This window comes from Danio rerio, chromosome 6 (genome assembly GCF_049306965.1).
Source record: "Danio rerio strain Tuebingen ecotype United States chromosome 6, GRCz12tu, whole genome shotgun sequence".
NCBI classification, from domain to species: Eukaryota; Metazoa; Chordata; class Actinopteri; order Cypriniformes; family Danionidae; genus Danio; species Danio rerio.
In genome coordinates, this window is record NC_133181.1 from 52,418,350 (window position 1) to 52,443,756 (window position 25,407).

Here is a 25,407-nt window from a genome sequence, read left to right on the forward strand (position 1 = left end):
GCTTTTCTTACCACAGTAAATTCTAATTTTACTGTTGATATTTGGTGCCAGCTCATTGTCCGCTTAGACTCACTGGATGAAAACGCTGCTTTGCACTTCTTTTATGTGATGTTCCAGTTTTGCGCATAAATTTAAATTTAATTTGCCTATCTGGATGGAAACATAGCTACTGACAGTCAAATACAGCAGATGAGGATATAAAAATGTAATCTTCATTGGCGGCTATTATTATTTTCAGTTAAATGTTCTGAAAAATCATTAAAAAGTGAAGCTGCCGCTCAAAGTTTCATTCATTAAATGAACTACTGCATTTACTTAAGACAAATACCTGCTACTATCAGCAACATATCTATAAAATATATAGCAAAATGAACATATATCTTCTCAGATGGGGTTGGATTGGAAAATAATGACTCTTATAAGGTTAATACAAACATGTTTAATAAAAATTTCAATGTACAAAAATCAAAATCACAAGCCATTTAAAGCAAAATAAAGCCTCCATGACTTTTGACCTCAAAACAAATGTTCAAAGTTCAGCATTTGTCAATATTTTCTTTCTGAAGTTCAACACAAAAGCTCTGTACACTGAAATCATCCGTCTGTCCATCCATGGAGAAGCACTCAACTCTTCTGAATGTATTAGTTCATCATGATGAAGTTGGATTTGCAGTGAGCTACAATACAAAATTGGAGATTAATAACCAAACACTACAATAGGGCTACATGATATTGGAAAAAACAGACATTGCATTGCTTTCTTGTACTGTGATCATATATTAGTGGTGGGCCGTTAACGTGGGACTCTTATCGCGCGATAAAAAAAAAAAAAAAAGTATTGCCGTTAATCTATTCTCAAAGTTGGTTTGGGAGCTGGGTCTTTTCTAAGCAAGCTATAATGACTTACACCTTGATATTTTAGCGCAGATATATACCTGACCGGCGAGCCGTCTGTCAAACAAGTGCCCTTCTGGATCTTTCACTTACTTCAAGGACACTACTGACTACGTTTACATCATCTGTAGTCTAGTTATTTGCCTTGATAGACAAGAATATAATTAGGGTGTTTACTAAAGTGTTTTCATGTAAGAGTTTCCTGTAATTTTGACTTTAACTGCAGTTTGGCAGTTTCACATTTACTCATGAACATTTCATTCATGCCCCGTGACAAACTTGGGTATTAGACGCAAGGACTGGTGAGAGTGTTATGAAATTTAATAACGTACGGCAAATGGAAAAAACAATTTCCGCATTTCATGATGTGTGTGTATCTGTGTCTGACAGCCGTGTGTGTGGATCTTGTCGGAAAATATGGCGAAAAGTCCTACATGACGGTAATAGTTTGATCACGGTGTTTACTTCAATAATGCCACTAATATCTGCATACTTCACGTCTTAACTCCATTTCTGTTTAGTTCAGTTATAACTTTAGTCAGATTAAAGTAATCAAAATTCGCTTTCTGGAGCTTATGTAGGGCTACAGTTCAAAACTCATGTTTAACTGAATAAACAGTTAGTAAACACAAGTACATCTTATTGAACATCATTTATTTTCATCACCAATTATCATAGTAAAACAGTTTCTCAAGCAGTTTGTGATGCAGTTTAAAAACAGGAGATGAGCTCCTAGTCTAATGCGCCACCTGGCTTGAGAAACCCGTTCTCAAAGACTTTCGTCATTATTTGTGAGTAGCACACATATTCTGAAATGACTTTGGCAGAATTCAAATGAGCCATTTTAATCTAGATTAATTGCAAGATTACAGTGAGATTAATCTAAATTAAAACATTTATCTATGCCCACTTATATATATATAGCGATATGAATACAATTTCACCGGATGACATGAATTCATCATTTTAGATTGATTGGGCTGATTTTTGTATGGGAGCGTATCTGAATAAAATGACAAGCATAAAGTATAAATACAACAGAGCAAAGATCTATAAATGAAATAAACAATGATTTATATTTTTTTGGGGATTTGAGCAGGATTTAGAAACAAATGAAATGTAAAATAACACTGTATCATTTAATAGTGTGAAATGATACTGTACAATCAATCTATAAGCTACAAATGTTTAATTTATTATACCCAAATTTCCTAAGTTTTCGTTGAAGACATCAAAGTTCAGTCTGGCCGCCTTGGCGACAATGCTGCCTTCAATGCTCCGCCGGCGAAAGCGTCAAAATTTGATACACTGATCTCTTGTTTAAAGGGGCCGTTGCAGCAAATCAGTTACATTCCCACATAAAAACGAGCTTTTTAGCGTGAAAATGTTGTTGATCAAATTCATTTAACTGTGGAAGATCAACTGATGTCTGAATAACTATAATCAGAAAACAGATCCTGCGATGTGACTATAGCAGATTTCCACATTGCATTATCGATGCTGAAATGAAATATTGTGCAGCCCTACATTACAGCAGTTAATGTGCATTTATGAGCTCCATTTGTCTCCCAGAGTCCTCTAGAAGTCGTGATCAAAGTTCACCAGCTTAACGGTTGATTAAATCATGAACGTTTCATTTGAAATACTCACCGATGAACTCGGCCACAGGATCGTTTTCTCCTTCTGTGCGGATTGTTCCTGCTATGCTGTCGTTTTCTAGGATCGGCAAAAACAGCTGGACAAAGTCTGAGGTATATGGAGGCGCTATCACGTCCAGAACCTGTCCAGAATAAACAAAAGAAATGAGGACTTCATAGTACCAAGCACAGACCGCAAGAGAATCAATCACTCAATAATGAAACTGCACCAATCAAAAGAGTCAACGCTGAATATTCTCAAAGCCTCACCTCCGTAACAAAATATCTGATGAGTGAAATATCAGTGTTGAGCTTTTCAAGACATTTGCGGATGTAGCCGACGACAGGAAGAACATAACCTCGACTCAACAGGTGAACCATGCGGTCCAGCAGGGTCTTCTTGAGCTCCATCTAAAACAATTATAGACACAAGTTAGTTCTGAACTTGAGCTGTTGACTAAATGTTTGTGGGTGTGTCTGACATTGCATACTTGCCTACTATATAGTATGACAGTATGTGAGTAGTATCAAAGAGCTTAGAATGACCAAGAGACAACACTCAATGGAACGTTCCATTGCAACAGCAGCGCCCAGCAACAGCCCTGGATTCCACCATTTGAAAGTGATCGGTCGTCTGTTGGATCTCATTACTGTCGCGATGGCAAGCAGCTGCTTTGTTTTTTATTTATTTTTTTAAAAAGCGCATTAAAGCTGAGAAACAACCTGAAAGACGATAATACAACACTTACTATCACAATCATCAGCACTTTTAATAGTTTATTTTACAGACTTATAATATGCTGCTGTTCTATTGGAGTTTTCACATAGATATATACACTAGATATCGCATAGGGACCCTGAGCATGTGAATAGCGCCGCCACATTGGTACAGTGCTCCCAGGACAAATGTCATTCAACCGCACTAGACAAGACAGTGTTATTACGTGAAGATGCGGGACTTTAGCGCTGTCTACGGGTGTAGTAACGAGCAAACAAAGAAAACAAAGCACAACGGCAGAACATTTTATAGGTAAGAGTCAGTTTTTTACGTTTTTGTATGTTCTGAACTTTTGTGCTAAACAGGTAATGTGATGATAATACAGTCACGTACTGCATTCAGCATAATGCAAAGTAGCTCCAACTCGCACTAAACACTCGGCTTATGCTAGTTTTGTTGAATAAAATCAGCAAACAATGCAAAAGAAATGACAACGAGATGCTGCGGTGCCAGAAACTTGTATTATTGTCGGCTAGTGAACGAGTCGTTCATAACGGAGATTCATTCACAAACGAATCGCTCCCTCCGTCAGTAAGAGAAGTGAAAGCAGGAGAGGAGGAATGTTTCAGGACACGGATAAGATCAAATTTAACAGGAAGGGTGGATAGTACATTTCTGTACACACAAACACAAGCTTTTGTCAGGAATGCCCTTGCGATCACTAATCCATCAATGTAGAAAAGTAATATAAATTATAATTTTCGTAATATATAAAAAAAAAATTGCATACTAACATCCAGGAAAACTCCCGATCACAGATATATGTGTATATGTGTATATCTCTGGCTTTGGATGGCCACAGTCCTCCACTGTACCTTGATCCCGCATTCATTTCAAAGGAGCGCTACCCAGTTCCAACATGGCGGCTCTATTGACGCATTCCTTCCAATAGACAACAACAAGGAAGGCGACATCTAATGTATATATCTATGAAGTTTTCATTCCAAAATGGCCGCCTCTAGTGGTTGTTTCCCAAATTAAACTAGAGTGTAGCCTCTTGGTCATTCGAAGCTCTTTGATAGTATGTCCAAATTCATTGTATCAGAAAAAAAACAGTAGGAGATCAGTATTTAGATGGCCTTCTAATCTTAGTGAGATTCTAATGGACTTTATTATCCCATGAGGCCATGCGAGAGAATTTATGAATGAGAGTGAAGCCATGGGATAACTCAGCATTTTAGATGTAGGATCGAGTCAAATTTTAATGTCTTTCACTCGCTATTGTCCCTCCATCTAGTTCCCTTGGATGCATGTCATCGATTACGTTACACAAGTGTCCACTACTGACAGAACATCTGAATGGGTTTAAATGAAGTGCCCTAAACTAGGGCTGGGTGACTTGGCCTAAAATCAAAATCTTGATTAATTTTTTTTATTTTTTTTTATTTTTTTTTTTTTTATTTTGTGCTGACAACTTTTGTACAGTAAATATGCATTTTTCTTTGGTACAAGCTACTCTTGTTGCTCAGTTGTATCGATTACAGGTTTTGAATGTCGATTTTGATTACTTTAATTATTTGCCCAGCCCTACCCTAAACCCTTGAGCACTTGGGAACTACACTGTGGTGACGTCACAATCACATTACACATTCTAGGACATGTAGGTGGTGGAGTGGACATATGAACCCGACTCGCTGTCTTAGTCTAAGTCAAGGGTATGTCCAATGTAAGCTTCACTTGCTGATATGGAACACGCTTTAAAACGCGATTGGGGATTTTCCACCGAGGAAACAAGGGAAGGGGAGTTTGCAAGTGTGTGACTAAAAGTGGTCTGGAATGCAGCTGCAGTGTTCAAATTCCATTCACTCTCTATAGAACATACTTTTCTAATGGTTATGAAGTAAATTCATATTTAAAGGGCCAGTTCACCCAAAAATGAAAATTCTGCTCTTTACTCACGATTCCCTCCAAACCAGTTTGTGTTTTTATATTCTGTTGAACACAAAAGAAGATATTTTGAAGAATGTTGGAAATCGGTAACCATTGAAATCCATGATATTTATTTTTCCAACTATGGATGTCAATGGTTACTAATTTTCAACATTCTTTAAAATTTCTTCTTTTGCGTTCAACAATAACAAAAAACAAAACAAAAAAAAAACAGTTTTGAAACAGTTTTTGGAAGTTTTGGGTGAACTATGCCTGGTGGGATTCCCCCTCGGGAAAAGGGGAGTTCGTGACTGCATGTCTAAAGGTGGTCTGGAACACGGCAGCAGTAAGACCAAATTCCATTCACACTCTATAGAACATAAGTGGGCGACACAGTGGCTCAGTGGTTAGCACTGTCGCCTCACAGCAACAAGGTCGCTGGTTCAAGTTCCGACTGGGCCAGTTGGCATTTCTGTGTGGAGTTTGCATTATCTCCCAGTGTTGATATGGGTTTCCTCTGGGTGCTCCGGTTTCCCCCACAGTCCAAACACATGCGCTACAGGTGAATTGAATAAACTACATTGGCTGTAGTGAATGTGTGAGAACGAGTGTGAATGGGTAATTTCCAGTACTGGGTTGCAGCTGGAAGGGCATTCGCTGTGTAAAACATATCCTGGAATAGTTGGCAGTTCATTCTGCTGTGGTGACCCCGATGAATAAAGGGACTAAGCTGAAGGAAAATGAATGAATGAAAAAATAACTGTGTAAATTCGTATTTAAAGGGCCAGTTCAGAAAAAAATGAAAATTCTGCCGCTCACTCATGATCCCTTCCAAACCAGTTTGAGTTTTTATGTTCTGTTAAACAAAAAAAGAAGATATTTTGAAGAATATTGGAAATCTGTAACCATTGACATCCATGATTTTTATTTTTCCTACAATGGATGTCAATGGTTACTAATTTCCAACATTCTTCAAAATATCTTCTTTTGTGTTTACAACAACTGTCGATGAGAAGAATTTTCATTTTGGCTGAACTATCCCTTTAAGTGTAGTACCAGGGTTTCTGCAGGTGTCATCAAATCAAATTTAAGACCTTTTTAAGAGTGTTTTGAATGAAATTTCAGACTTACACAAGGCTAAACACCACAGGGTTTTTCTACAGGCCCTGTTAAAACATTCAAAACCATTCAAATGTAAAGTTATTGTAACCAAGAGAATTGAGCTATATTGGTAAAAACAGTCAATAAATAATCTTTTGTTTAATAGTTTTGAGATGTATTGCTGGTGTTTGCCTGATTGGGTAACTTTACATAAACATAGAAAAATAAAGACCTGCTTAAAATCATTTAAGACCTCCGACACAATATATCAGCAAATTTAAGAGCTTTTAAGGTCTAACATTTTGTTTTTAAAATTCAAGAGCTTTTAAGACCCCGATGACACCCTGATTACCCACACCATTCATTCATTAGACTCTTTTTCAGAGGTTGCCACAGTGAAATGAACCACCAACTATTCCAACATATTGTTTTATGCAGTGGATGCCCTTCCGGCTGCAACCCAGTACTGGAAAACATCCATTCACAAACACACACATACACTACAGCCAGTGTAGTTTATGCAATTCGCCTGTACCGCATGTCTTTGGACTTGTGGGGAAACCGGAGCACCCGGAGGAAACCCAAATGAACACGGAGAACATGCAAACTCCACACAGAAACGCCAACTGACCCAGCCGAGACCACTAATCCACCATGCTGCCCATACCTACACAGTATGCAATTTTGTTTGTCTCTAACAAACCTGCTCCATGACGTCAAGCTGCGAGTGTTCGGTCTCAAACAGCTTGATCAGCAACTGCAGCACCTGAGGATGGAGAAGCTGATGGCAGGTGCTGATCTGACAAACAAAAACAACCCAGTACAGCAGATTAGTCTCTACATGGTAATGATATGTGAAGTGATCAGCTGATGATATATTATTTAGTGTGTGTTTGGAGATGTTCAGGTTACCTCATCCAGCAGAGCCAGATGGACAGGAGTGTGGTCAGTTTGTAACTGAAAGTAACGAGGCTCAGACACCGTCCAGTCCACCCACTTCAGCACTCCCATGGCCACCACTGGAAACCTGCAGTGTAAACGGAAAGTAATGCAAAACATATTAGTGCGTGCACTGCTGGTTTTAAAGGAATTAATAGTTTTATTCTGCAAAGATGCACTGATTTAAACAAAAACGAGGAAACACTTCAGTTTGGCTCACATTTTCATGCTATTAACTGCTGGCTTATTACCTGCCCATTATTAAGATATGAACTGTTCATTAGTTAGTTATAAAGTATGATCTTATTCAGCATCCCTTATCAAACCCAAAACCTAAACCCAACTTCTTCCTTACTAACTATTGATGAACAGCTATCAGTAGTTTACTAAGCTAGTGGTGTTAGTTAATGGTTTGCTACCAAAGTTAAAGTTTGCTATTTAAAGTGCTACCAAAAACAGAGACATTTAAAGTATTACAAAGGACTTTCAATGGTAAATAAATGCTCCACAATCATTTCTGTAAAATGCAGACATATATTAAAAGTTCAGTGAAGTACTTTGAAATTTGCATTTTTTATTTGATGTTTGATGTAATCCCAACAAAAAATGAATAGAAGGCAGGGCATAGAGTAGCTCCTTCCCTTTAAAAGAAAAAAAAAAAACAGTCATTAGCTTTTTGTTTTTATCACCGCTCTGCCAGTGAGTGTTTGAGCTCTGGAGCTTCAAATGAAAAGCAAATGAGAAGCATCTTCAAGGGGGTGGGACATGTCAGATTCTAGAGAGCATTTGATTGGTCAAGATTTTATGCAAAGGAGGTGACATGAATGAAAAACCGTGATGGATGTAAGTGACAAACCAAAAAAGGTTTTGGATGTTTATATCGATTTTATATTTTCTAAATGCAAATTTTCTGACTGTTTTGGAGCACACTAGCTTACAGATATCCTTCAAACTAACAAATACATTTTTTCATTTGAATTTTACGGGACCTTTAAGGAACTTCTTTGAGTATGATAATAAGAAATATTTCTTGAAATCCAAATCAGCATATTAAAATTAGTGATTTTTGCTGAAAACTCCTCATATTTGAAAGTTGAAAGCCGATATATGGGCTAAAAACTACTAATATCTTGATATGCATTTGTCTGAGCCACAAGAGTAAACAAATATAGTCGACAGCTGGTTTTATTTTAAACATTATCTGCAGAACAGGAAACATAATAATAATATTAATAATAATAATATTTTATAATCCCTTACATTTATATAGTGCTTTTTTATTTAGTGCAACGCATGGACATGACCTCAATCATTTTTGGTGATGCGATATATATCGCACATACATAAAACCAATTCTAGCAACATTTTAACTGATTGTACAACCTCTCAGTCAGTGTCAGTAAGGTTTTATATATATATATATATATATATATATATATATATATATATATATATATATATTTATACAACAGTTCTGTCTGGATCTCAAATCTGATTGGCTGATAGCAATGATATATTTAAGTAATATCAGCATCCGTACAGCCTCTTTACCCTTTGTGTATTACTCCACCCACATACAGCCAGCAATAAGCAGACACTATAGTTGACAAATATTACTGGTGTTACACAAAAAAATATACTTGAGGCTTTTTTTAGTGGAGAACGTAGTTGTTTAGATTGCAACGATGCAGTTTATTTGCAAGAATAGTGCCTATTTTAAAATATTTACAATTTCTGAGAGCTCATCGGCGGCCAAAGACTGTTGACGTTGTCCATCCATAAGATGGCGCCAGAACCGCATATTAAGCCCTTGCTCAGTGTGTTCTCTTGAGTGTGAATAAAAAGCTGAAAAACGGAAGCCTTGTGGTTTTTAAGGTGGACTGGATATAGTCAATAAGAAGCTGCGAATAAGCTGGGTTCAGCCTTGTCCCTCCTTACCGCAAACACAACAGCAGTCTAGTGAGAAATCTCTGTAGACGGATGGCATTTCATGTCACGTTCAGCCTTATAATCTTAAAATGTGAGCAAAATTAGCTGTTTTGTCATCACCTTAAGGGCGTCACACACCAGAAGCGCCGCTTCACATTACACTATGGAGAATACTTCAAATCATAGCTCCACTAGCCTGCGGCCTCATGCCAACGCACTCCTCTCACCAGTGCTGATATACAGAAATAGCACAATGCTACTCGTGTGATATTGCTCATATACAGTGTTTACTATAACTTACTATAATATATAATCATCATGTGGTTGGCTGACAAATGGGAATAGATCTGTAAGCAGTTATCACAGCTTCTGTTACTTTTTACCTTGCACTTTTGTTAACATTTATTATTATTTGTTTAGGATATGTGTTTTCACATTCTGATTCCAATGTCTCATTTTAAAAATTGTTAAAATTGCTATAACTAAATTAAATATTTTCAAAAATAAAATATGATGTGTTGTTTGGAAGTGTACCTGCATTGTGATGATATTATATTGTCATTCTGTCATAATATAATAAGTGGCATGAAATGGTCTTAAAATGACAACTATATCATTTATCGCAATATATTTTGGTGTAATATACTGTACAACAAAAAATAGATATGGTGACAGGCCTAATGATGGACAGAGGCCGGTGGAACAGGACACTGGGGTTAAATCCCTACTCTTTTTCGATAGATATTCTGTGATTTTTAAAAAATTTTAATTCCTACCTTATGCACTGGTATAACGTGCTGAGCTCTGCTACTAGCTCAGTGGCTCCTTTGTTTTCATTGCAGCAGAGATTATGAACAGTCTCAATGGCCTTAGAAGTCGACTTGAGCTCGTCCTTATTTATATTCACTCGTTTGTTCTAGAAATGAAAGACATTTTACAAAGAATTAAGTGCTTTGAGAGCTGTTTCATTAAGCAGTACATGCAGTAGAGTGTATTTAAAACATACCTTTTTCCATGTCTCCACAACGCTAGCGGCGTACGCTAATATGTGTATGTATTTGTGCTTGTGGTCTTGGTTGATTTTAGCTCCGGGTTTGAATAGTGACTGCATGAACAGATCTAAGAAGGCAGGAACTCGAATCTGCAAGGAGAAAAGGGCAAGTTGGTTAATAAGTTTATTCAGGTTTTTGTTAGTTTTAAAACAAAAATGTAAGAAATTCAAACTTAGCAAGAAGCATAGCTTTTTATGTACTGTCAGAAAAATGGCTAATTCAAAGGATTCCATTACTATGTATAGTACCATCAAGTTGTTAAAGCGGCTATTGTGGTATTGGTAATCTAGCAAACAATAGAAGCATAACTGGCTGCATCAGAAATCACATACTTCCTTAATATATAGTACGCTAAAAACAGAATGTGAGCTGAGCAGTATGTCAAAATTCATAGAAAAAAAGTATTCGGACCGCCTACTACTTCTGGTGAAACCTGATGGATGCCACACTATCCCATGATGCCATGTGAAAGAATTCACGAATGGGGTTAAAGCAACACAACTGACGTGGATAAGTCAGGAGATTATAAGAAATGACGAATGTAATACGTCCGAGCTCCGTTCATACTACTCGCATTCATACTAAATACACAGTAGAACGTACTTTTTTAACAGTTGTGTAGTAAATTTTTATTTAAATGTAGTACCAACTCGAGTAGTAGGTGAATTGGGACACATTTCCATCCCCCATCATTCGCTTTACCCTGTTTGCACAAGTCCAAAACGAGTATCTTTATTTAAAATTTGGCATTTAAAATGTGCATTAACACTGAGTGATGGAAACACAGCTAACGGACTCTTTTCACAAGCCTGTTATGACGCGATTAACCAACATCAGCACCTTAAATCCTTGAACGTTTTTAAAATTTAGATTTTTTTTAATACGTATGAACATTTTATATGTATTTATGTAAGTAGTATATCAACTTTGCTTCAAATTACTTGCGGTAAACGAATTGCCGCTTACATGAGGAATTTTTAATGCAATGTATATGGGACAGGACAGTAAATCTGAAGTTATTCTCTCCTCTGGCTGCCGTCATCTATCTCACACATTTCTTTTCTTTTTCTTAACGTCTTTATAACATCATTGTGAATTTTTTCTTTTATTATTTGAGGAAATAAGATTGTAAAATAATTATTTGTTGTTTTCTCTTATTCACTGCGTTCTAAGTTTACCAACCTATGTTGACTTCTATTACTGAGAAACCTGGAAATGTGTCTATAAGGGGTCTTTAACTCAAAAATGTATGCATTTAAAACTTAAGGTCATTCATTAACAGCTATACTATTACACAGATATTAAAGATATATAAATAAATTAAAAACGGGCAGGTTTTTATTCATTTCTTTCTTTGCTCTAGCTTGTTTTCTAACAAACATCACAGACTTCAAATATTGTTGGCTTATGCTTCTCTGTTGTGAGTCGTTAGTGTCTTGCTAAATGCATATATGCAGATTCTGACCAGCTCTACAGGAGGCGGATCCATACTGCTGAACATCTTGAACAGGACTGTGATGTCTGCTGGGTTCAGAGCCCCTTTGGACAGCATGGCACCAAGAGCCTGGCATGCACGCGGATATGCAGCAGCCGTGCCCAGCGCCAATGTGATCTGACTGGCATCATGTCCCCTAAACAGAGCAAAACACAATAATTATCTTTTTATTAGTTCGCATATCATTAAGGCAGATCAAATGACTGAGAGCTTCACACAAACACACCTCTCATGTGCATACTTCTGTACTTCCTGTCCGATTCGCCTCATTGCTGACCCGCCCTGCTCCTCCTGAGCAAGGATGGACATCATGGCCTGAGCGAATAAGTATGTGTGTTCACCGTGACACACCATTTTCTGCTCAAAACATAGACAACAATGAGATATAATCAGATAGCACAATCATAAACACACATTCTGTTTCCGTCTTAACGTTAGGCAAATATGTTTAACGTTTGCAAAAAAAATTTCTAAACCAAAATTGTGAATTAGGTGCGTTTCTATTAGGTTATTAGAGCAGATGATTGTAGTATTGGTAACCTAGCAACCAACCAAAAACAAGGTGTAATGTTTGCTAAAATCCAAAGTCCAAATGTAAAAGTAGGCGTAAACACTAGTGTTTTGCACATTTTTAAAGTATTTTTTGTTGAAAATGTAACACTTTGGTCACTTTTTTTCTCATGCAATGCTTCAAAATGTGCATTAACAGATTATTACATGACTGTGTTACATTTATGTCCCTTTTTCTAGGGGTACGGGGACAAAGGTAACAAAAAATAAATAAAAAATTAATTAGGATAAAAAAAAAAGATATCAAATTTTAATTGGATCGAATAAATAATAAATTAATATTTAATAATGAGAGTGGAGAATCTCCTTTTCCTCTATCCCAGCATACGTTCACTTTAGATATAATAATAACAAAAAAACTCTGAAAAGAGATTTCAAAAGAAAAATGTTATCTTTTATTCACTGTTTAACAAAATCAATATTTTGTTTTTTTACATTTCCAGACAGGGTAAACAAAAACAAAGAGATACTTAAATGAAAATTATCCTAACCAAAATCATTATGAGAGGGTAAGGCCAAAATAACCAACAAAACAAAAACTTCCTAAATTAACAAAAAGTTCTGGATTTCCTAATATATATATATATATATAAAGAAAAACTCAAAATCAATGACAATGCTCTTACCCCACAACCTGGCTAAATCCAGAAATAGGAGGAAACTTAAAGGATAAACCCAAAATAAATCACCACTTGTCACTTGTGGAGTACTTAATTCTGATTGGTCAGTCACGACATTCCATATTATGTTATTCTGAGATAACAACCTGCTGTATAATACAGGTTAATTCGAGTACTTCAAAACATCTTGACCACCATTGAATACTTTCACAATTATATATAGACCTTTTTCTTAGAACACAAAATTACACATTATGCTTTGCGAGTATGCGCAAGAACTTCCCATCTGCAGCTGATGTGTAAAAAAACACATCAGTCACATTTGGAAAGCTTTGAAACTATAGTTTTAACTAATTTTATTTGCTTTTAACATCTTTGAACCAATACTGTTGTCGATCAGCACCACCTCCTGGACTGATCATTTTAAAAAATGTGATCTAATGGGATGGAAAACAGCTGCTGTGAGGCATTTTCCCCTCGTTATCAGACGGCATCCTGTGCCGTTTAAATTAAGCCTGGTCATCACTAAAGTCAACATTTTCTCTTTCTTTCAAACATATAACCAACCCAAACAAAATATAATTCACCATGTTTGACACACACACACACACACACACACACACACACACACACACACACACACACACACACACACACACACACACACACACACACACACACACACAACAAACTAACTGAATGAATGAAACATAAAAAGCTCCCAATTAGAATCAACATGTAAATCAGCCAGCAGAGTATCAGTAACAGACTTTTATTAGTCATTTTTGCAAATTGCATGACTTACATGTGCAATGTATGTGCGCGCGCATTGAAGAGCTGCTGAGCTAACAGCTGACACGCACACACACACACACACACACACACACAAATTATATTTCTGACAGCAGACACGTGAAACAGCAGACACGTTTTTCTCTCGCGCTTAAATCACATCTGACAGATTATAACGGCTTTAACACACACCTTTCAAAGTTGTGTGTCAAAAACACTCCGTAATCCACTCAAAACGCTGTTGAAGCCCATTTTCGGAGCGCAAATTACCAGTTGTAAACGAAAGTTCTAAACATTCTACCGGAAGATGCTGGTCGCCATGGCCCCCTCCATGCAGCAGCCAAGAAAAAGGTCTATACATATGTTTTTCCATCACGCCACTGTTTGACTGTTTGGCGCCATCTTGTGACTAAATAATACACAGAATAGTGTTTAGGTGCATCCCAAATCGCATAATTATGCACTATTCTATGCCATTTTGTAGTATAAATAGTGTAAGTAGTGCGTTTACACTGAAACTCTAAAAAGAATAAGGGCACTTTAAATACCCGGATGATGCATTTATTCAACTGGTAATGTGAAGTGTGAAATGTTGGACACTTCATGCACTCAACGACCACAGCTTTGCTTACGTAGTGATGGGCTGGAGCTTTCGGGCACTGATGTTGAATTACTTTATTTGTTTTGGATTATGAAAGCAAAATTACCCCTATGAGAGCGATTAAGACGTCTCCAGATGGTGAATGCGGGTATACTCATAGCAGGTATTATTTGGTAGTTTGGTCATTTATTTCGCTAATTTGGCAACTATCAAACATCATCAGAGAAACGGTTTGAATTTCCGCTTAGTTAAAAATTGTTACTGTTTTAATTGGGACAACACTACATACATATACTATGCTGTTGAGTGTGTAAGTGCATAGTGTATAGTGTGCCGTTTGGAACGCAGAACCATCAGTTGCATTCAGCCATTTATATTTCTGTGCTCACCGCAAATTCAGGCAGATTTTTCTCCAGGTTTTGTTCTCCTCCGTCCAGCAGTGTGGCCAGAGAGGTGCGCAGGACTCTGGAGAAAACCTCCAGCTGTTGGCAGGCTGTGGAAACGCTTGTGATCTCTCCTTGGTATCCGGCATCTGAAATCAACTGCATACAACATACATGAACATGAAACATTATTTTAGCGACTCATTTTAACAGCATGAATATTCTGACTGTGTTGTTTTTTACCTTGACAGTGAAGTTAAGCATCAGACAGTCTGGATGAGCTTCAGCTAGTTTGTAGAACAGGTCTCTCCATGTTGTGTGAGCTATCATCTGCTCCAGCCATGCAGGTGTCTGTATAGTTTTCACACGTATTAGCCTGAGCATTATTTCATCATATTCGGATATAAATGAACAGACAAACAGGTTCTTCAGAGTACTTTGGAAATACAAAATGGTTCTTCTATTGCATTGCTATAAAACACCTATTTTGGATTTTTAGTATAGTTCAAATTAAGATGTTTTCTTCTTAAATTATTATTAAAAGCCTCACCTCTCCCTCCACAGTGAAAATAGAGTCTGCTTTCTGAGGGTCAAAATGTTTGATCAAGAGACTCTTTAAATGATTCTCTACACGCTCCTGCACCTGAGCAGGCTCCACACCTGCAAATATACACGGAAGTCATTCAACATGTGACAATTCAATCTAGAATTGCAGGTTCATTTCATTGTAAAACAATGCAAAATGTTTTAATGATTGTTATTTAAATGACTGTAAGACATTAACAATAACAGAGCTGTCTTTTTCCACCATTTTGTGCTTTAGTTTTGAATGCTAAACTCAAACCATTTACCACATGGCATGACTAAACTAGAATGTTATGTATTTTGATCATTTTATTATTTTTTAAAAAGAGAATGAGAAATTCAATTTAATTTTTAATAGAATTGACATATAATTCATAATTAAAATTGACACATTTATTGGATATAGTAAAGTCTTTACGGATTTTTTTCCAAGACAAAATTTACATTAAATACAAATGCTAACATTAGAGATAACTAGAGATAAATTTGTTCTTATTTATTATAAAAAGTAACTTTTGTTAATTTTTTTCCCCCAATTTCTGTTTAACGGAGAGAAGATATTTTTAACACATTTCTAAATTTAATAGTTTTCATATCTCATTTCTAATAACTGATTTCTTTGATCTTCAGTCAACTCTAGTCAGCTGTGACACAGTGTAAGCGCAGGTACAACCGTTAATAACGAAGAGTAAAGAAAGAGCAGTCGCGCCTTAACAGAGCAGCAGAGCAGCGTTATCTTTCTCCGGTGGACAAACATGACTTATAATGTTCAGAGCAACATATTTATCTGTAAGTTACTGAAAGCAAACATAAAACACACGAAACACTACGTGCCTCTGAACAGTACAACATACAGCTACTTTTATAACTAACATTAGATATATAACTGTCGAACATAGACGTGTTTATTGAGCAAATGTTGGAATAAAATTTGTTTACCAAGACATTGTACGCTAATTTAATTTACTTACTTTTTGTTTACTAATGCTGTTGTCAATTTAACGTTATAATGTAAACGGTTAGTTTGTATTAGTTTGTTTATACTAGTAGTCCCATTCACATAGCGGGGAAATATATTTACATATGTTCAAAAATGTTTGTTAAAATGATATATAAACATACAGGTTAAATTTGAGTATTTGGAATTAAAGTGGTTGAAAAAATATATGTAACGTAAAGCGGACATTTTTGCAATTGTTTTTAAATATATGTTGCATATGATGTTTACAGTATGTTAAAACCAAATATAAACTTGTATGTCATATATGTAATTTATGGAAGCCCATTCCTGTCACTGAATGATAAAAAAAATAATAATAATAATTTAAAAAGCCAGAATTCTGAGTTATAAAGTCAGAATTGCAAGTTGTGAAGTCAGAATTGCAAGTTATAACTCTGACTATCACTCAGAAGTCTGACTTTAAAACTCAGAAGTCTGGCTTTATCCCTCAGAAGTCTGGCTTTATCCCTCAGAAATCTAGCTTTAAAACTCAGAAGTCTGGCTTTATCCCTCAGAAGTCTAGCTTTATCCCTCAGAAGTCTAGCTTTAAAACTCAGAAGTCTGGCTTTATCCCTCAGAAGTCTAGCTTTAAAACTCAGAAGTCTGGCTTTATCCCTCAGAAGTCTAGCTTTAAAACTCAGAAGTCTAGCTTTATCCCTCAGAAGTCTAGCTTTAAAACTCAGAAGTCTGGCTTTATCCCTCAGAAGTCTAGCTTTAAAACTCAGAAGTCTGGCTTTATCCCTCAGAAGTCTAGCTTTAAAACTCAGAAGTCTGGCTTTATCCCTCAGAAGTCTAGCTTTAAAACTCAGAAGTCTGGCTTTAAAACTCAGAAGTCTGGCTTTAAAACTCAGAAGTCTGGCTTTAAAACTCAGAAGTCTGGCTTTAAAACTCAGAAGTCTGGCTTTTTCACTCAGAAGTCTGACTTTATCCCTCAAATGTCTGACTTTTTCACTCAGAAGTCTGACTTTATCCCTCAGAAGTCTGACTTTTTTACTCAGAAGTCTGGCTTTAAAACTCAGAAGTCTGGCTTTAAAACTCAGAAGTCTGACTTTTTCACTCAGAAGTCTGGCTTTATCCTCAAAACTCTGACTTTTTCACTCAGAAGTCTGACTTTATCCCTCAGAAGTCTGACTTTCACTCAGAAGGTTGGCTTTAAAACTCTGAATTCTGACTTTATAACACTAAATTGTGACTTAATAACTCAGAATTCTGACTTTATAAATTTTTTTATAAATTTTTTTTGTATCATTCAGTGATACAACAGCGGGAACGGGATTCAATAGTAATTTGTATTGATTGCCATGTATCAGAATTGCTTTATGTGAAGATTGGAGAAAACGACAATTTTAAACGAAGTTTTCGATCGCCTTGTTAATAACTTAATCGACTGTGAACAACCGTCGTTGGTCGTAGAGATGACCATGTAGGAAGTCATGAAGTGTACAAGATTCAAGTATGACGTTACACATTTTCATAGGTTTATATTTTATGCAAATATTTTATGCACTGACCCATTTGAATGAGCCACTCGGCCAGCAGATTGACGGTCTGTGCGACAGCAGAGTAATTCTCCGAGAGGAGCTGAATCACGTGCTCAGGTGAACCACCTGCCTGGAAATACCTGTGGAGACAAACACACAATCAATCACCAATAAGAAGCCTTGCTTTTAATCATCTCCACTATTTATCAATAGATATCACACACTGTCAAAATGGTTGGCTTACGATTTCAGGGTGTTAAACACGGTGGGCTCCATGATGTAGTCTCTGCTGGAGAATTTCTGCAAACAATCCTCCTGAACTTTTCCGTCAGCCTCAGCATCCCCGTATCCATCCTCCTGGAGCAACAGACAAGGGCGAAACTGTCAGTGTCAGGTAATATTTGAATGTTAAATCAAAATGTACAAAACGGTTCTTGTAATAAGGCTTTGCACTTATATTTGTCCACGTGTGCATATAACAAACATTTTAAACAGCCGCTATAGACCGTTTTGAGGGATGTAAACAAAAACAATGGTCCCAACAACATATCTCCTGTTTTACATTTTTTATTTCTATAGCTTCAGAGAATCCAAAAAGAGCCATGTATAGATAAATAATGTTATGATTACTGTTTTGACGTTAAGTTATGATTGAATTGCCTCGTGTTACAGTTATGAAAGTTTAACAACAAGCAAGAAATGTTCATGGGCCAATGACAAGACCACATTGAAACGGTCTATTAAAGTAAAATGTAAATATTACCTATATCATTTTCAAGTGGGGTGACAGGTAAGAGGCTGCAACAGTTTTCTTCTAAACTGAAACTCCTATTTGCCGGTTATTTTAATTGTGCAGCCCAGGTCAACAAGCACAATTAAGATAGAAAATTGACGACAAGACTAAAAACTTTAACTGGCATTTGCCTTTCTTTACCTTTTTACAATGTTCATTGAAGCACTTAAATAAGATAAATAAATGAGATGTGGTTAAAATAAATATATGGATCTGGTTCACTGATACATAAATTACACAAACTGAAAAAAGTCCATCCCCTTCCCTCGATAATTCGCACACTGAGTTTGACTATTAACACTCCGACTATCATGCGTTTGTGGACATTACGACTGGTTTTGGGACACGATTCCGCGGTAATAACATGTTAATCAATCTCCGATGTTTTATAAAGACATGTCATGGTGCAATCATGAACATTTATCGCGTCATTGCTTGATCTAACTTATAAATGATATGAAAAAGCAAGTCCTGATTTCAAAAGCTGTAGCGAGGAAAACAATCAGATTACAGCAGCATGATCTTATTGTCTGCGGCGGAGTTTCAGTAAATTACCATACTGCCGTCTTGTGCTTCCCATTCTCCTGCATGGCTGTAGTATTCTTCGTCCATTGAGGAGGGAAAATGTAGTTATTTTATACAAAACAAAATGACTGTTTACAACATTCGCGCAAGAACAGCGAACGGCGCGTGTATAATACGTCATTGGATAACGGGGTAAAGCGCCGCCTTCTGGACTGGCGTGAACCAGAGCTCTCTACATGGCTCTTTTTATTATTGGAGACAAATATACAACCCTAACAAGACACCCAAATAACTATGAAATGTGGCTCTGTTGTAAAATACTGTACTCTAGGGACGTTTCGAATACTTACAGGCCAGATGTAGCTTTTAAAACTATATAAATTATTTTAAAACAAATGTAAGAAATTGCAGAGGCGGGAGGCAATTTTATATTTTATTTCCGATAATGATTAATTTTTAATTTAATGTTGTTGATATTGTTATTATTATATAACAGCAACAGCAAAATATCTAAACCAATATTTATTTATAGGGCATCAACGGTGGCGCAGTGGGCAGCACAATCGGCTCACAGCAAGAAGGTCCCTAGTTCAAGCCTCAGCTGGGTCAGATGGCATTTCTGTGTGGAGTTTGCATGTTCTCCTCCAAGTGATCTGGTTTCCCCCACAAGTCCAAAGACATGCTATAGGTGAATTGACTAAGCTAAATTGTTCGTATAGTGAATGAGTGTGTATTCCGCTGTGGCGAACCCAGGTTAATAAAGGGACTAAGCTGAAAAGGAAATGAATGAATGATTATTTATTTATTATTTAACTTATTTCAGGCTTTCTGGCTTTAAACCTTGGAGCTTTTATTTTGGCAGAAAACCACAAAGACACTGCTCTTTTAATTTGCTTTTCTTTTGTTGACAACATATTTATTATTCATTCTCATTGCAAAATAGTGTTGTTCGTTAATCTGGATTTTCAAATGCCCTTGATAAGTGAACTATACTGCTCTGAGCTGCCAAAACCCTGTTATCCTGAGCTGCTCATGTGAAAAGATTACAATGCTGTGGATCAATTACATATTTAAATAACTACAGTACAGTCTTAGCAATTTTATTCATTTTTCTTTGGCTTAGTGCCTTTATTAATCTGGGGTCGCCACAGCGGAATGAACCGCCAACTTATCCAGCATATGTTTTACACAGCGGATGCCCTTCCAGCTGCAACCCATCACTGACATTCACACACTCATACACTATGGACAATTTAGCTTTCCCAATTCATCTATAGCGCATGTCTTTGGACTATGGGGGCCACCGGAGCACCCGAAGGAAACCCACACCTCGGGAGAACATGCAAACTCCACACAGAAATGCTAACTGACCCAGCTGGGGCTCGAAACATCAACCTTCTTCCTGTGAGATGACAGTGCTAACCACTTAGCAACCATGCTGCCTTTTGTAAAGTTAGTATCACACTAAACTATATTGCATTATAGGCATAGTTAGAATAATTAAAAAAAACAGCCAACTGGTGAGAAACAATGTTTACTCACATCTGTTAATTTATTAGGTTTTATGAGCAGCCTGTAAACTGTAAACAATAGCAATCTAAAATGAGAGGTTAGTAATTAAATATAATAGTTTAATCAGAAATATCTATTGTAAATACACTGTCAATAAATTAGCAACTATTAAGTTTTATTCATTTACTTTCCTTCAGCTTAGTCCCTCACCTCCCCTCCCCTTCCCCTTGCCACTTTTATCATTAATGGTATTACTTTTACTTTTGTTATCATTAATATTATCACTGTTCTGACCTGTCCTCCTGTTATCTTTTCATTATCATTAATATAAGTATTAATACGATTATCATTATTAAGGTTGCAGTAATTGTTGTTGTTGTTGTAGTAGTAGTAGTAGTAGTTGTAGCAGTAGTCATTGTAGTAGTATCGATTGTAATTGTATTTCGAAGTAGTAGTTCCTGTAGTAGTTGATGTCGTTGGTATAGTGGTAGCAGAAGTAGTAAAGGTGTCGTTGTAGCAGTAGTAGTAGTCGTTGTTGGTGTAGTAGTAGTAGTAGTAGTCATTGTAGTAGTATCGATCGCAATTGTGATTATTGAAGTATTAGTTCCTGTAGTAGTTGATGTCGTTGGTATAGTAGCAGAAGTAGTAAAAGTGTCGTTGTAGCAGTAGTAATCGTTGTTGGTGTAGTAGTACCAGTAGTAGATGTCGTTGATGTAGATGTTGTAGTAGCAGTGATTGCGGTAGTAGTAGTAGTAGTAGTAGACGTTGTATTAGTTGTAGCAGACGCTGTAGTATCAGTAGTGGTAGTCATTGTTGTGGTAGTATCAGCAGTAGTAGACATTATAGTAGTAATAGTTGTGGTTGTGATTGTAGTAGCAGCAATAGTAGTTAATAGTTATATAGTAATATAAGTAACTTTCTGCAGTAGTAGTAGTTAGGGTAGTACTTGTGATTTATTATCATTGTTTATTATTATTTCTATTATACATTACTAAGCATAGTTGTTACTCCCTAACTCTGACTGGTTTCTTTTGTATCTGTTTTACTTATATCTGCGAGACTAGATTCATTTATTGGCTAATATTGTTCCTAATGTATGTAATCTGACCTTCCACCAAGTTACCTTTACATGGACACACACACACACACACACACACACCTAACAGTACCTGACTATATTGTTTTTTTGTTTTGTTTTTTATTGTTGTTTTGTTATGGTTTTTTGTTGATGTTTTTTGGATATGTATGATCCCAATTTATGTACCTTTTTGCATATTCTAATAAAAAAAAAAAAAAAAAAAAAGCTTAGTCCCTTTATTCATCAGGGGTCACCACAGCGGAATGAACCACCTACTTATCCAGCATATGTTTTACACAGCAGATGCCCTTCCAGCTGGAACCCAGTACTTGGAAACATCCATACACACTACGGCCAGTTTAGTTTATTCAGTTCACAAATATCGCATGCCTCTGGAATGTGGGGGAAACCAGACCTGGAGTAAACCCACGCAAACACAGGGAGAACATGCAAACTCTACACAGAAATGCCACCTGACCCGATAGTATCTGGATGCAGCCTTTATGATGCAAGCTGAGACTGTCAGACTTGTCAAGACATAATGCACTCAAATGAAGCTAGTGACGTCACTGTGACGGGTAGGGTTAGGTGAGCCCATTAAAAAGCATTGGATGCAGCCCAGATTGAACTGCACCAGGTCTGCAGCCACTGGCCAGACCGAACCAGCGACCTTATTGCTGTGAGGCGACAGTGTTACCTACTGCTTCACTGCGTCGCTTTAATAGGTTTTAATTATTCTCAAATATACTGTTAACCATAGAAGAGTCTACATTATCTTTGTTTTAATTTTACTGGTAAAAATATTTGTGAATGCAAATATAGAGATTTATTGAGCAGATTTCAAATGATTTAACTTAATAGATTTCAATAATTTACCTTTGCTGTTAACTAACGTAACCAAACCAAGAGATAGAACAGAAAGCTCGGTTTACTGGGCCGTCAGGCGCCCTCTAGAGGAAGACTACACAATGACCCTTAAAATAGTCATTTGCTAGCAGCGTGTGCCATCCAATGGCAGTGTTGTGAACTCCTAAACTGTCAGAAGAGCCATTTTGAGCAGCGCTGTTTCAAATCATTCTGGTCACACAAATCAACTTTGCCCAGAAGTTATGTTTCGATCCAAATGTTGTACACAAAGTCATATCAGCAATCTAGGGTGGGATGATTACTTACCTTAATGTGTATGCTACATATAATTAATATGAAACATTTATATTAAAATATTAATTAAATTGGTTGAATGAGTTTGCATAGTATATTCATTCATTTTCTTTTCGTCTCAATCCTTTGATTAATCTGGGTTCGCCACAGCAGAATGAACCGAAAACTTATACAGCACGTTTTATGCAGCGGATGCCCTTCCATGTGCAACCCATAACTGGGAAACACTCACACAATCCAATTCACACACATACACAACGGACAATTAGCTTACCCAATTCACCTATAGCGTCTGTCTTTGAACTGTTGGGGAAACTGGAGCACCCGGAGGAAACCAGAAACGCCAGCCGAGGCTTGAACCAGCGACCTTCTTGATGTAAGGCGACAGCATAACAGCATATATTCATTATTATTATTTAAATGAAGTCTAACTTTAATAATTCAACAAATTATGTTGTAATTACTATTTTTACGTGCATTTTGACCTTATATCACTGCTGACAATTCAATAGAAACCTGCCTGTGTGGTTTTAGGAAACTTCATTACTTTTAATGTGGATCAGACGCAGTCGATATCTGTCCAGCAGATGGCGCTGAACGTGAATGTTTTGAGCAATACATCCAGCCCAGTGGATGTCCCTGTTGATGATGTGAGGGTGAGATTGACAAACACTGAATAAAGTTTCATTCTGCTTTTAGTAGTCCACACAGTGGTCAGATTTAATCATTAAAAAGGTCTAAAATACCTTTTAGACTTCAAAGACAAACTTGTCATTAACCACATGGAAATATTTATCTAGAGCTGAACTCAGAATATGTGTGTAGGCCCTTATGAAGTTATTGTAATAAAGCCACCATTTATTTATTGTAATAAAAATACTAATGAACAATCCCAAATGTTCACTTAAGAATAATTTGCTCCTGCTTCAGTTTAGATGAATTCTTGTCTTAATGTATGCAAAAGCCAAGCTGAATGAAACTAACCCAATACTGTGTGAAGGGTCTCCTTATATTTACTACTGAGCAGTAAGCTGAAAATCAAAACAACTTGCCAATAAATTAAGTCCTGCAGATGCTGTGTTTAATATTCATCAACAAGTGTGAAACTAAAATATCACACAAACCATCTTGTGTTTTATTATCAAAGTAATGTTTTAGGTTAGAGGTCATCAATCTCGGTCCTGGAGGGCCGGTGTCCCGGCAGAGTTTAGCTCCAACTTGCCTCAACACACCTGCCTGGGTGTAGTTGGCTAGCTAGTAAGACCTTGATTAACTTGTTCAGGTGTGTTTGATTAGAGTTGGAGCTAAAATTTGCAGGAGACCAGCAAGTTTGGTGACCCGTGTTTTAGGTTTTATCTTAAAATCTATGATGTTTAATGTAAAACACTATTCTGATGTCCCATCTGCTTATGCTGACATGTAAGTCCAACCATAAAATCAGCTATTGTTGCTTTAAAGATTAGGGTGTTGTTGCAATAAGAACTGACGTCTAGAACAGTCTTCTCAAATTCCTGGAGGTCCACAACTCTGCACAGTTCAGCTCCAACTCACACCGGCTGAATAGTCTCGAGTAGTCTTGAGCACCTTGATTAGCTGGATCAGCTCTGTTTGATTAGGGTTGGAGCAAAACTGTGCAGAACTACAGGAATCCAGTTTGGCAAGTTCAGACCTTGGTCTAAAATATCTAAAGGAAGTGTAACTTCCAAACCCACGTGTTTGTTAATACATTTTAACTTTAAGACTAGTAATTACTTCCTTTTGCTGTTTAAAATGACACAGGTAATGCTCTTCCAGACTAGAAACAGATTTTAACATTGACATCTTTTAAACACTAATAGACTTGTGCATAGATGATCATATACGATGCATTTAAAGAATTTGAGAAATGTATGCTCATGTGCCTGCCTGCAAGAGAAATGGTGAGCAGTTTAAGGACAGCTAGGTGATCTCTGAAATCATATTAGAATGTGTAATGCATTGTGGCTTTGAAACTGTTTAGGCAGCAAACGATATGTTCATTTAGCTTCTTTAGAAACATCTAGCACAGTGGTTCTCAAACTATTCTCACCTCAGAAGTACCACCTCAGAAAAAAATGGTCTCTCCATGTACCACCATGCTGACCAGAATAGTAAAGTAAAGTAAAGTAGCGTATAGTAGGCTAAATTACGCATGTAGAGCACTGCAGGGTGCAAATACCAGGCATATTAACTCCTATTCCTTTAAGTATATGTATTATTGTCAGCCACTTTAAACATTATAAATAGTTTGAATATTAACTGCGCCTGCAGGTAAAAGCAAAAAAAAAAAAAAAAAAAAAAAAAAAAAAAAATTTTCAACGTTTAAATTAAAATGTGCTTTTAAAAGTTAACTATATTATTACAGTTTGTCGAGACAAACTTTGAGGCTGGCTTGACAAAACCTGTTGGTAATAGTTTATTTCATTTAAACAGTTTAAAAAAAGTAAAAAAGTATGTAAGGATAGAGAGAAAGAAAGAAAAGCTGAAAGACAGACAGACAGATGGATATATGGATGGATGGATAGGTGGGTGGATGGATGGGCGAAAGAAAGAAAAATTAAAAAGAGTCAGACAGACAGATAGATGGATGAATG

General features: G+C 36.6%; 1 protein-coding gene across 1 annotated transcript; it reads right to left on the reverse strand.

Annotated features, from left to right (window-relative positions):
* Positions 1–424: 424 nt before the first annotated feature.
* nelfcd (negative elongation factor complex member C/D) lies at positions 425–19,189 on the reverse strand. Its single transcript, NM_201190.1, is given in 15 exon segments — positions 425–677; positions 2,545–2,674; positions 2,802–2,942; positions 6,983–7,078; positions 7,192–7,306; positions 9,924–10,063; positions 10,154–10,288; positions 11,665–11,830; positions 11,921–12,051; positions 14,667–14,819; positions 14,904–15,011; positions 15,211–15,320; positions 17,757–17,866; positions 17,971–18,083; positions 19,075–19,189. Coding segments are annotated over 15 exon segments (1,740 nt in total). The 5' UTR covers positions 19,132–19,189; the 3' UTR covers positions 425–642.
* Between the last annotated feature and the right edge of the window lie 6,218 nt (positions 19,190–25,407).